This window comes from Bufo bufo, chromosome 10 (assembly GCF_905171765.1).
Source record: "Bufo bufo chromosome 10, aBufBuf1.1, whole genome shotgun sequence".
NCBI classification, from domain to species: domain Eukaryota; kingdom Metazoa; phylum Chordata; class Amphibia; order Anura; family Bufonidae; genus Bufo; species Bufo bufo.
This window is the reverse complement of record NC_053398.1, coordinates 90,415,624-90,428,334: the sequence shown is the minus strand read 5'-3', so window position 1 is coordinate 90,428,334 and position 12,711 is coordinate 90,415,624. Positions and strand designations below refer to the sequence as shown.

Genomic DNA, 12,711 nt, shown 5'->3' with positions numbered 1-12,711 from the left:
GAGCTGCATCTAAGTGAAGCTGATCGTGTCCAAGTTCCAGATTCTGTCCAGAGGAAAGAGGATTGCTGGCAGGAATGCTGATGAGAGCAGAGGAACAAAGCAACATATACTGTGGTACCGCATGCTTGTTAGAGAGACATTTGTTCTGTTCAGAGTCACCAGCGGATGCAAAGCAGACCCGGGTCGGCAGGATCGTGCACGCACCTCATCACAGTGTTGGCGCCTAGAGACTGAAACTAGGCTGTCACGGAAGGTGTACAGCAAACTAAAAGACACAAAAGGAAGATCCGACTGACTGGATCCAAAACTAAGGAACCAAAGGGATAGCCCTGCAACAGACCTGGCTCTCTCCCTAACTGCTCAGCCTATGCAAAATTCTCAATGGTAGAAGATCGCATATCCTCGTACCTCGACTGTATAACCCCTGAACACCCTATAATAGTGAGGGGACACGACCACCGGCTCCCTACACTTGATACGGAGGGAGTCAGGGTCACCTGGGATCCAGCAGACAGGAAAATACAAATGAATGAACAAAACTTATCTGTAGAAGACTCAGTAGTAGCATCCAGCATGCATACACTCCAGGAAGTGGTATAAACCGCAAAGTGATGCAGTATGGGAAGGGATTTAAAGGGATGCAATCAGTGCAACTACATGACAGCTGAGAGAGGCTAACGAGCTTCTCAGATGTCTGGTGGTGACATAGGCCTGTAGTTAGTTTGTTAGGGTTTTTGTTTGTGTCAGGCCACAAGTGTTACTACTGTTCATTTTCACATTGGAGAGCTGATAAAATTCTCACAAAAGAAATGATACTCACAACTTTTCAAAACCACACTATCTAACAAAATAGCTGCGCTAACACAAAATTGCACAACTGAAGACACACTCAACACCCTTAACACAGCACTATTACAGACAGCAGACACAGTCGCACCAATACGTAGAGCACCCACCCGCAAAAATAATTCTGGTTGGTTCAACGACTACCTTACTTCACTGAAACAAGAACGCAGAAGAGCTGAAGGAGCCTGGAGAAGGAACTCAACAATGGAATACCACACAAATTACAAATCAATCACCAAAAAATACCACAAAGCCATCTTCACAGCAAAAAAAGAATACTTTTCCAACACCATTTCAAAAGCCATAAACCGTCCCCGTGAACTCTTCAAACTAGTCGCTCAGACTATGAACCCTAACTGTTTAGAGCCTCCAGCACACGAAACACAAGAATTCTGCAATGAGCTATCTGACTTTTTTATTAACAAAATCACAAACATTCGAGAAATAGTCCAACAGAATATAGCAAGCAACCCCATTCGTCCAAGGCAAGAAGACAAAAAACACACAAATACTTCACAATCACCGAGATTTACTCTGGTCCCAATCACCATTGACAACACTAAAACCATCATCAGAAGCCTTCGAGACAGCACATCCCCAAATTACATTATTCCCACAAAACTTTTGAAAGAATGCACCGACATTCTGGCACCCACCATAACACACCTCATAAACCAGTCATTCAAAGAAGGAATAGTCCCGATCTCCCTCACGCAAGGCATAATCAAACCCCTCCTAAAGAAGCCCAATCACGACCCCAAAGACCCAAATTACCGCAGACCGATTACAAGCCTCAACACCATCTCCAAGAATATCGAGAAAGCAGTAGTACAACAGCTACAACCCCATTTGGACACCCACAAACTCTTGGACCCACTTCAATCTGGATTCCGCCCTGGCCACGGGACAGAAACAGCGCTCATCAAAATCTGGGATGATGCCCTCGAAGCAGCAGATGAAGGAGAATCATGCCTCCTGGTGCTGCTGGACCTCAGCGCAGCTTTCGACACAGTAAATCATCAAACCCTGCTCACTCGTCTCACAGAAGTAGCTGGAGTCGCAGACTCAGATCTACCCTGGTTCGCATCCTTCTTGGAGAACCGATCCCAGAAAGTGAAACTAGGAGCCTTCACCTCAGAAGCATGTAAAATCACATGCGGAGTCCCTCAAGGTTCACCCCAGTCGCCTGTGCTTTTCAACATCTACCTCCGACCACTGCTTAAAATCATCAGCAACCAGGATCTGCTCTATCATTCCTACGCTGATGACACCAAACTTTACTTACGCATTACCAACAAAAAAGTTCAATACCATGCCCTGGAAATCTGCCTCTCATTGATCGACGAGTGGATGACTGAGAGCTCTCTCAAACTCAATGGTTCAAAAACAGAACTCCTCTTCCTTCATGCAAACCGAAACAAAAACTGTAGCATGACATGCATGCTACCCACCATCCTCGGACAAACCATTACTCCCAGCACCAAAGTCAAAAACCTCGGAGTCATCTTTGACTCAGACATGACAATGGATGCACAAATAGGATCAGTAGTCAGTGGATCCCATCATCTTCTTCGAATGCTGCGCAGACTCATTCCCTTCATCCCTGAAGGAGACGCAGCAGCAGTAGTTGGAATAACCATCAATTCCCGACTGGACTACGCAAACTCCCTCTATCTATGACTTTCCAAATATCAAATTTCACGTTTACAAGTTGTCCAGAACACAGCCGCCAGACTGATAACTGGAAAAAAAAACTGGGAATCTATTACTTTGTCCTTGAAGACCCTCCATTGGCTACCCGTGAAGGATCGGATCAAATTCAAGACCCTCTGCCAAACCATAAATGTACACAAGGGATAGCACCCCAATACCGCTGCGAAAAAAATAAATCACTACACCCCAGGTCGCCCCCTCCGGTCAGCTAACCAGAACCTCCTCCATATCCCCATATCCCCAAGACCCGCTACAAATCAAAAGGACCCCGACTATGGAACACTCTACCTGCGGAGATTCGGTCAGAAGAAAACCATCTAGCCTTCAGGAACAAGCTCAAGACCCACCTCTTCTGAAAGCACAGGCGGTCAAGGGCTGCAAAAGCGCCTTGAGGCGATTTAGTTCGCAATTGTAGCGCTATATAAGTTATTCATTCATTCACAAACTCAAGCCAGGCTGGAGTTTTTTTGCTCGGGGAATACTCAGGCACGTGCTACAGGACCTGTTATGTGAGGGGGAATACTGTAGAACTTGGTAAGACTGTAAGCTGTTGTGCTGCACCATAGTATAGCCCGTAACACACACCCATACAGTGGTTCATGTTTTTAGGGTAATAACAGGTAAGGTGTGGCAGTTTTGTGCCCAACAGTAGGTAAACTAATGCACTTGCCTCCATCTATCGGAGGGCGCTGTGCTGTGCAGCACAAGGGTCTCAGCCTTCGGGCTGGGTGTATGTAAATTGATTGTATGTTCCCAGAATTTGTAGTTGTGTTTATTGCCACATTTAAGTATAATTCTGTTTTGGCAAAAGCTGGTGTTGGGGTTGCTTTCCTCGTTCGTGACTTCACTGTAACTAAGGCCTAATGCACACTAAGACCTCATGCACACGGCCAAGCCGGTGCCTGTGTATTGCGGACCTGCTGTATGTGGGCCGCAATACGGCAACGGCCTTATGCATGAGGTCTACGGGTGGCTTCATATCATGTTTTTGCCACCTGTTTGACGTTGGGGGGAAAAAAGGAATACAAAAACATAGCACATCGCGCTTTTGTATTCTGCAAAGTTTGGTAAAAAAACAGTATACTTTTTTTTTTATACTGGAACTTTATAGTGAATGGATGCCACTGTATGGATCAGGCTGAGGCATCCGTTAACATATACAATTTTTTGTACATGTTAAACGATGTGAACCCACCCTAACCTGTCGAAAGGTCTTGCCATTCTCGTCTGGACCAGGAAGCGCCTTGGTCTCGTCCTGCAGTCGATCACAGGCCTTAGAGTCACATCGGCTTGAACAATAAGCCACTGCCTGACCCTGTCAGTCTGCACTGTGCATAGCAGATGGCATTTGACTTGCAAATTTCTGCTTGAACAAAACGAAAGGCCTAGAAAAACACGTTTTTGGGGATTGTCTGTACATTTATGGATGGCTGGCAACCAGGAATATATATCTACAGTCACATATAAGATGGTAAAATCTTTATCATATGCACTAAAGATGGAAGGATGTTTATCATGTAAATAAAGAACATGTGCAAAAAAGATGACACTATCATGCAAATAGATTTTTTTTTTTTTTTTTTTTTTTTTTGGGGATGGGGAAAAGGGATGATAGTGGTGATGGATGATGAGATTTTTTTGTTTTCTTTTTTTGGTGATTATTAGGGGGAAAGGGTTGGAGATGAAAATGGGTGAATAATTTTTCTCATATATTTTTTTTAAGGGGGTAGGGTGGGGTAGGGTAGTGTAGGGTAGGGTAGTGTAGGGTAGGGTAGTGTACGGTAGGGAATTTTCTCTTTTTTTTTTTAAGGGGTTATGATGAGGGTAGGGTAGGATAGGGTAGAATAGTGTAGGGTAGTGTAGGGTAGGGAATTTTCTCTTTTTTTTAAGGTGTTATGATGGGATAGGGTAGGGTGTGGACGGATGGGGTAGGGTAGGGTGTGGACGGATGGGGTAGGGTAGGGTGGGGACGGATGGGGTAGGGTAAGGTAGGGAATTTTAATTTTATTTTTTTAAGGGTGAATTATAAGACTCTTCTGTCCTTGGCTCCTTGATGTTAATATATTAGTTGAGGTGTCCAGATGTTGTGGACTTGCCAGGATCTAGGAGTCTGTAGATGTTGAAGACGATGATGATGTTGAAGATCGTCTTCTCCTTTCCAGTTCTGGACTGTGAGATGGTCGCTGTAAGAGGACACACAGACACCTCCAGGTAAGTATTTCATATTATTACAATTACAAGTGCATCATGTGTGATTTGTCTGCAGCCATGAAGGTAGATAATAGGCCATAATAATGAGAATTATACTGTATATATGGATATAACAGAGCCAGATGATAACACTATGGGTGTCACTATGTATTACACTTACAATGTCCATATGGAAAGGTGGGTGGGTGCTGCCGGACTCCACATTGGACCAGTTTACTGGTCTGAAGAACGGGTGTGATCTGATGGTAGATGTTACTGCCAGGCGGCTACATGGGGACTTGCTGAGGAGCTAAAAACATAATGAGAGACCATCAACCATTATTATTGTGGATTATTACAGATAAATATAACAAAATAGGTCACGTTATAAAGGTCTGTATAGGATTAGGATTAGATTTCACAATCACACTCCTCTCTCTTGTCTAAATCTAATGTTCTGACACCACTTCTTCTATTCCCTGCCCTCATTCTTCTCCTGATGATCCTACTCACCCCTTGTAGGATGTTGATGGCATCTGGGCACATCCATGCTGGATAATAAGGCTCGTCCTCTTGCAGAGATCGTTTATACTGCATTTTTGTCCCGTAGCTGTTGAATGGCTGATCACCTGTTAGCATCTTGAATACCGTGACGCCAAAGGAAAAGGAATCCACCAGATGATTGTAAGGTTCTCCGTTCATCATCTGTAATGACATCAGTTTAGAGGTAAGTTGATGCAAGTAAATGGAAATGCACACAGGAACTTATCAGATCATTGTTATTTCTCATATATTATAAGGATCTTATCTCTCACCTACATTTTTCTGAGTATAATCCCAAACTGATCGTATCTACCCTCATAATGACAGATATACAAATGTGACTACAGATATGGTAGCGCGTGTACAGTCCACATATGCCAAAAATTACATTGATAGGTGATCCCATCCTCCATGACACATTTGAAGCTCCTTTGCCCAGTAATAATTTATAATGAATATTCCTTACCTCTGGGGCGATGTATCCAACTGTCCCTGCATAGCCTGTCTGCATGTCCTCCCCAAATACGCCAATGGCACATAGTCCAAAGTCAGCGATTCTGATGTGTCCGATGTTATCTAGGAGGACGTTAGCAGGCTTTATGTCACTGGGGAGAGAAACATTGTAAAAGTATTAGATTGGGGATTAGATGAAACTATTTTACACATAAAGTAGTATGTTGTTCCGTGGCTGCTTGCTTCTGTAGACTGTAGTTAAAAGTGGTACCGGGTACTTGGTTGGGGTTGTTTGTTACACGGTACGTGCCCCGGCCGGTGGCACGATGCCGTTTCTACAAATTGTACTTTGCGCACTCACGAGTGGATAGTGACGTCACTATTCCAGCTACGGATCGTAGCTGGTACCAAAAAACCATTGAGACACAGGTACGGCAGTTCCTTCTTAGGAAGTTATGGCAGCTCCAGCGTTTAGCCCACTGGTCTGTGACTGCTCCATTGTGTAGTAAGTGTACCGCAGTAGGTTGGGGTAAGCACGGTGTCATTGATATTTTACACATAACAATCCAGGAAAGGATATAAGAAAACAGTATCTAAATGTTCTCTTGTGTCCTGTCATCAAATGTAACAGCTGTACTTACCGGTGGATGATGCCGTGTTCATGCAGGAACTGAAGTCCGCAGACCATTTCTGATGCAAAGAATCTGTAAAGTGGAAAAGAGAGTTGATCAGTGTTATATACAGGAACATACACAGAACACACAATGATGAGACATCTATTTCTTTTCATATCCAAAACATGTTTCCTTCATTCTGAGACATCAGTGCAAATATATCAGTAAGACATTTACCTTGCTGTGTCCATATTTAAAGGCAGCTTTCCTGCCATAAATTGGCGCAGGTCTCCTCCGGCCATATAATCCATGACAATGATGAAATACTTTGCTGTCTCCATAGATGTTCGCAGGTAGGTCAGGAAGCGACTCCCGACAGCCAGTTCCATGATCTCAAGCTCTACGGAGATTTTGGTGTTCATGAGCTTTTTCTCCATTATTTTGACAGCCAGTAGCTCCTCGGTGTCTTGATCTTGTGCCAAAAGAACCTGGAGAAGACACAGGACAGCGATTCAGTAAAGTAGCTAATGAAATGATTACTCAGATATAAAATTATATTTCCTATTATGAATGGATATAAATCAGTCACTTACCTTTCCATAGCCTCCTTTTCCGAGTTCTTTAAGGAAAGGGAGGTCCTCATGGTCAATAGATGTTTTGGTGTTAATAAGACCACATGATGGATAAAGGCTTTCTTCTGCCGGCACATCCCAGTTCTTAAAAGAGCCATTTACTGGCATGTCCCTTGTTGGTAGGGCCATGATGTTGGAGTGCTCAGTTGGGATGAGCCAAATGCCAGGACATGGCTTTAGGCTTTCACCTGCTGAGATAATAAATACATTATTAAATATACTTCCACAGTCCATTATCAGGATAGTTAGTTTTTTTGATTAACATAATGACCATTAAAAACTACTGTAATAGAAATATTTGATATATCCTATAGAATCGGATTCTGATTGTCTCTATTTACCTATACACGTTATGGCCTGAAATGCTCTCTAAAATAGGCCCTCATTAAAAAATATCATGTAATTGTAGATCATCTGCACTTATAATATATTACATAACACAGAACTCAAATCTATATCCTATATATTATATGTCATGATGCAACAAAATAACAGTACAAACCCCATCATCTACCTCCAGGTTGATTCTGTTTCCCTGTTCCCATCTTACCTGATGTATTGGCTGGAGACACCATGCAGCTGTGATGTTCGTATTGTCTGGATGTGGTGTTGATAAATGATGGCCTGGACCTGTTTGCGCCATTTTTGTCTTCCACTGGGCTCAGATATCTGAGTCTCCTCCTACTCTGGAGAACCCAGTCTCTGTTGTTCTTAATCCTTTTCTGGGTTTCCAATCTTCTGAGGTTTAGACTCTCTGAGCTTTCAGATCTGGGGCAAGTGATGCGTTTTGGTGTTACTTGGAGAAGCTCTTCTAGTACTAACTCTGCGCTGTTAATATTTCTGCGCTGTTTGAGGACCTTCTCCTTGTTGATCCTCCGTCTTGCAGGTACCTCTTCTCTGATGTTCTTTCTGTTGTTGAGAATGGTCTTCTGCAGTTGTTTATAGGCAGAGATTGCAGAGTCAGCCTCTTTGAGGCTCTCCATTATCCTCTTTTCGGTGAGGATCGCATCTCTCTTGATCTTTCTTTTTCTCTCAGATCTTTCCTTTTGGACACCACTTCTGAGGTGTCACTATCCATATCCAGTGGTTGCTGATTCCTTTGTCCAACAGTGAACAAAGGTTCCGGATCTCCCATGATCCGTCTCATCCTCTGAAGAATCCTTTCTCTTAGGATTCTTCTTCTTTCCTCCAATAAAATCATTGTAAATGTCAATAATCGCTTCGTTTAAAACGAAACACAGAGCGACCACATCTCCTATCCGAGTCGCAAGAGGCAGTGATTTGGTCAAGTGGTTTGACTTGGAATTAGAATGTAATGATGTCATTACATCACTTATGGCATATTTCTTGGTGATTGTGAGGTCACAGTACTGGAGTTCTACAAGTGCCTTGACATATCTCTTACTGTGAGGTCACAGTTCTGTGGTTTACAAGATGGTTTCACTCAGTTTCCATAATATAGGGACACAATGTATTTGAATATACATTATCACATATTTTCTATTGCTAAATTTGATGTCATATTTTAGTTTTAGCATTTACAGAGGATATATGGGAATAGAATAAGGGCCTGTCTTCTAGAGAACCAGTGCTCTTCATGTCCATGGGCTGTATCTGCTGTTTTAGCTTAACATCATTCACTTGAATGGGGCTAAGATGCGATATTAGTCCATGAACATTAACGGCTCTGTTCCTGAAACAGAACTTTTTCCTTTATCTAATAAAGTGTATTCATCGCAGCAGTAAAAGGGTTTTCAGTAACCTTTATATTGATGACATAGGCTGTGTCGCGACTTTCTCGCAGCTTAACCTAGGCCAGTGATGGCTAACCTTGGCACTCCAGCTGTGGTAAAACTACAACTCCCAAGATGCCCCGCTTGCTTGGCTGCTCTCAGAACTCTATAGAAATAAATGGAGCATGCTGGGAGTCGTAGTTTCACCACAGCTGGAGTGCAAAGGTTAGCCATCACTGACCTAGGCCATGTGACGTTATGTTGTTCACTCCCAAGGCCTAGGCGCAGCTCAGTCCCATTGAAGTGAATGGGGCTGAGCTGTGATACCAAGCACAGCCACTATGCAATGTATGGCACTGCTTGGTAAGACCGCGGCGCTACTGTGAGCGCCTTTGCCTTAAAAAAACTGCTGATCGGCGGAAATCCTGCATGTGAAGAATAGGTTATCAGTATAAAAAGTCTTGGGAAAACACCTTTAGTAATCTATCCTAAAACATCTGGTGAAAAAAGCAACATAGTACCCAGGATGTCCAGATACTGAAGAGTGAGCAGAACACCTTTCCGTTACCAGTGGGTCCACCCTTAGCAGCTTTGGGTATATGACTATGATACATCTTGTTGCAATGCCTTGTAGACAGACTTGGGATAAGACATGGCAACGTTTACTATTCCTCTTGTCACTGCTGGCAATATAGAGGTTGGATGTGATGATCCAATCATATGGAGGTTGGATGTGATAACCTAAAGCTATGTATATATCAGCCAGGCTTGAATAGAGGAAACACCAACGCTCACAGATCTCAAGCTTATCATTCCAGCAGTAAATGGTGGTGCTCAGCCCTAAGTGCACACAGCACAAGATGACTATTGCCCGTGTTGTCTATATATCCATCATGCTGTATATTTTAATTGCTTGGAATCACAATGTTTTTTGTGTATCGATGAGTGCCACAGTTCTCTTCTTGTTGTAAATCTGTATATACACTGTATGAGGATATACTGTGTGTTCTGTAATTAACTATGTATATTGCTTCTCTACCATTTGTATTAGGTCTGGTGGCTGGCAGTTACTAGGGAAGACAGTATGTAAATGTATACATGCCTGGGATAAACATATATCTATCCTAAGAGAAAAATAATAAGGAAATAACATAAGGGCAGATGCAATAGACCATGGGGCTTTTTTCTGCCATCAGTCTTCTATGTGTAGGGGTCTAGTGTTAGTTGTGGTCCTGGCTACGGTGGGAGACCGTGAAGAAGAACCGAGGGGGAAGGGATGACATGACTGTCAACTATAGATGGCTGGGGTGTGCGGGAAGCCATGGCCGGGTGCGAGCTAAATGTGTGGCATGCCTGATGGTGAGAGAGGTGAAGAAGGGGACGGGTGGGAGGGGTGAGAGCGCGGCGCCAGTGATGGGAGCGTGAGGCGGCGCTAAATAGGCCTCCTCCGCCCCTCCCACAAACGCAGGCTGAGCTTCAGCCTTTACTACTTGTGGTCCTGGCTACGGTGGGAGACCGTGAAGAAGAACCGAGGGGAAAGGGATGACATGACTGTCAACTATAGATGGCTGGGGTGTGCGGGAAGCCATGGCCGGGTGCGAGCTAAATGAGGGGCAAAAGTCAACGGGTAGGAAATGTAAAAGGTGGAACTCATAGAGCTAAGCTGGTGAAGGCTTTGGCAATCTCGGCCCGCGGATTAGGGATGTAATGCGTGAAGCAGGAGGATTGCCATCTGCCCATTTTCTGGATGACGTGTGCTGGGACCCCGTGACTTGACGCTGCGGAAGCCGCGCCTATGCGAAACGAATGTCCCGAGATGGCCTTGGCATCGAACCCTAGTCCGGAAGCTAAAGTTCTGATATGATGGATAAACTGTGAAGCCGTGAGATATTTGGAGTTAAAGGAAAAGAGAGGGCTGCCTGGCGTGGAAACCTTTGAGATGGCGAGAAGCTTTTTGAACACGGCAACCGGGCACCATTCATTGAAGGTCTGGAAGTAGATAATTTTGACTGGTGGTCCCACTTGAGAAGTTTTGGTGGAAGGGAGAGAAAGGGTGCAATGCGTCTGCTGCCAGACCAGCTGGTCTGAAGTGGGGCCTGCGTGTCCGGGAGAGCTGGTGAATTCCCCAGGCCGTAAGAACCCGTAGAAACAGAGATACATGGCTGCTTTGATCACTATGCTTTTGTATGGCCCGAAAGGATCGTTGTCTAGGGAGGTGGAAAAAGCCCTGAACATTGCCCCGGTGACTGGTTTCCTGCGGGACTCCAGCTTGTTGCTGCTCTTTTGGATCCCTCTGAGGGTGGATTTAATGGCCTGAGAAGAAAATATGGATTGACTGCCTGGGAAATCTAAGGTGAGGAAATGTTGAACCCCTGCAAGGTATAATTTGATGGTGCTGAAAGATAGGTGAAGGTCTGTGTGACAATAAGCCAGGAATGCCATGACATAAGTTGTTTGGTCCAGATGTCCTTGTGGGTGTCTGAGGGAGAATTGTATGAAGGTTTCCAACCCTGTTTTGTAGTTCCTGGCTGCATTGAGGGATAAGGAGTTATGGATGAGTGACTTGGCAGTTCTGACATGCTTGCTCAATCCATCATCAGTGTCTCAACGGCGGGTGGAGGGACCCCTGATGGATCTGCGTCTGGCATCACCTGAAAGAAAACCGGGAAGTTGAAACGGGAGAGGGCATCAGCTGCTGAACCCTGTATGAACCTGCATGAAAAATGAAAATTGTATTTTAAGGCAAGGCATACTAATCTGCGGACAAAGGGCATAATTTGTGGGGAGGAGGAGCGACCTTTGCTGAGGATTTCTACCACTGCCTGATTGTCCGTGACGAAGACGACAGGCTTATTCCTCCAGATCTCCCCCCAGGTCTGGGCAGCTGCCACGATGGGATAGATTTCTAACAGTGGAGAGGATTTGATGGAACTCTGGATGGAAGAAATCTGAGGGGGCCAGGGACCCGCGAACCAGTGGTTGTTGAAAATGGCTGCAAACCCTTTTGAACCTGCTGCGTCGGAAAACACGGTGGGAGAATTATCATCCCAGGAAGGGACGAAGAGGGAGATGCCATTCCAGCTGGTAAGGAAATGGTGCCACATGTGGAGATCGGCCGTTGCGGCGGCGTCGAGGTGGATCAAGGAGTCCTGATCCGAGGCAGCAGGTAAAAGTTGCAGCAATCTGGAGATGAATGCCCGCCCCTGGGGCATGATCTTGGAGGCAAAATTTAACATTCCCAGAATCGACTGGAGTTCGACCTTGGTGAGGGTCCTGGCCGCGACAGACCTCCTGATGGAATCTTGGATTTTTAGGAGTTTTTCGTCGGGCAATCTGGCTTCCATCTTACCAGTATCCAAGATGATCCCCAGGAATGTTATAACTGAAGATGGACCTTCAACTTTTGCTGGGGCAATCGGGACGTTCAGTTTTGAGAACAAGTCGAGAAGTACCTGGAGCTGATTGGGTGCTTGATCTGCGGTCTCGATCAACAAGAATTCATCAAGATAATGGATGACCCTGGAGCATCCGCCGTGGTTGACCAAGACCCAGTGGAGAGCTGTGGCCAATTGATCAAAGAGCCAGGGACTGCTCTTTGATCCAAACATCAGTCTGTCTGAGAAATAGTACTGTTCCCTCCACTTGATGCCGTAGAATTTCCATAAATGGGGTGAAACTGGAAGAAGTTTGAAGGCGTCGGCAATGTCCGCCTTGGAAAGCCACGCGCCTGACCCCAGCTGGAGGATCAACCGAATGGCTTCGTCCAAGGAGGAGTACCGCATAGAGAAGTCTTCTGAAGGGATGAGTGAATTTAAACTAGGTGTACTGGAAGCATGAGGAGCAGAAAGGTCGAATATCAGTCTTTTTTTATTTGAAATTTTTTTTGTGACCAGGCCAATGGGATTGACCCTCCAGATGTCAAAAGGGGGGACTACGAATGGACCCAGGAGGAAACCCTTACTGATCTCAGACTGGATCAGGGAGTCC

General features: G+C 44.8%; 1 protein-coding gene across 1 annotated transcript; it reads right to left on the bottom strand.

The window, feature by feature from the left end:
* Positions 1 to 4,661: 4,661 nt before the first annotated feature.
* LOC120980063 (protein kinase C delta type-like) lies at positions 4,662 to 7,974 on the bottom strand. Its single transcript, XM_040408931.1, has 8 exons — positions 7,542 to 7,974; positions 6,953 to 7,179; positions 6,597 to 6,847; positions 6,387 to 6,449; positions 5,759 to 5,897; positions 5,263 to 5,454; positions 4,931 to 5,059; positions 4,662 to 4,742 (listed from the first exon to the last, which is right to left on the bottom strand). Exons 1-8 carry the CDS (start codon positions 7,972 to 7,974, stop codon positions 4,662 to 4,664), a joined length of 1,515 nt encoding a protein of 504 aa, XP_040264865.1.
* Positions 7,975 to 12,711: the final 4,737 nt, after the last annotated feature.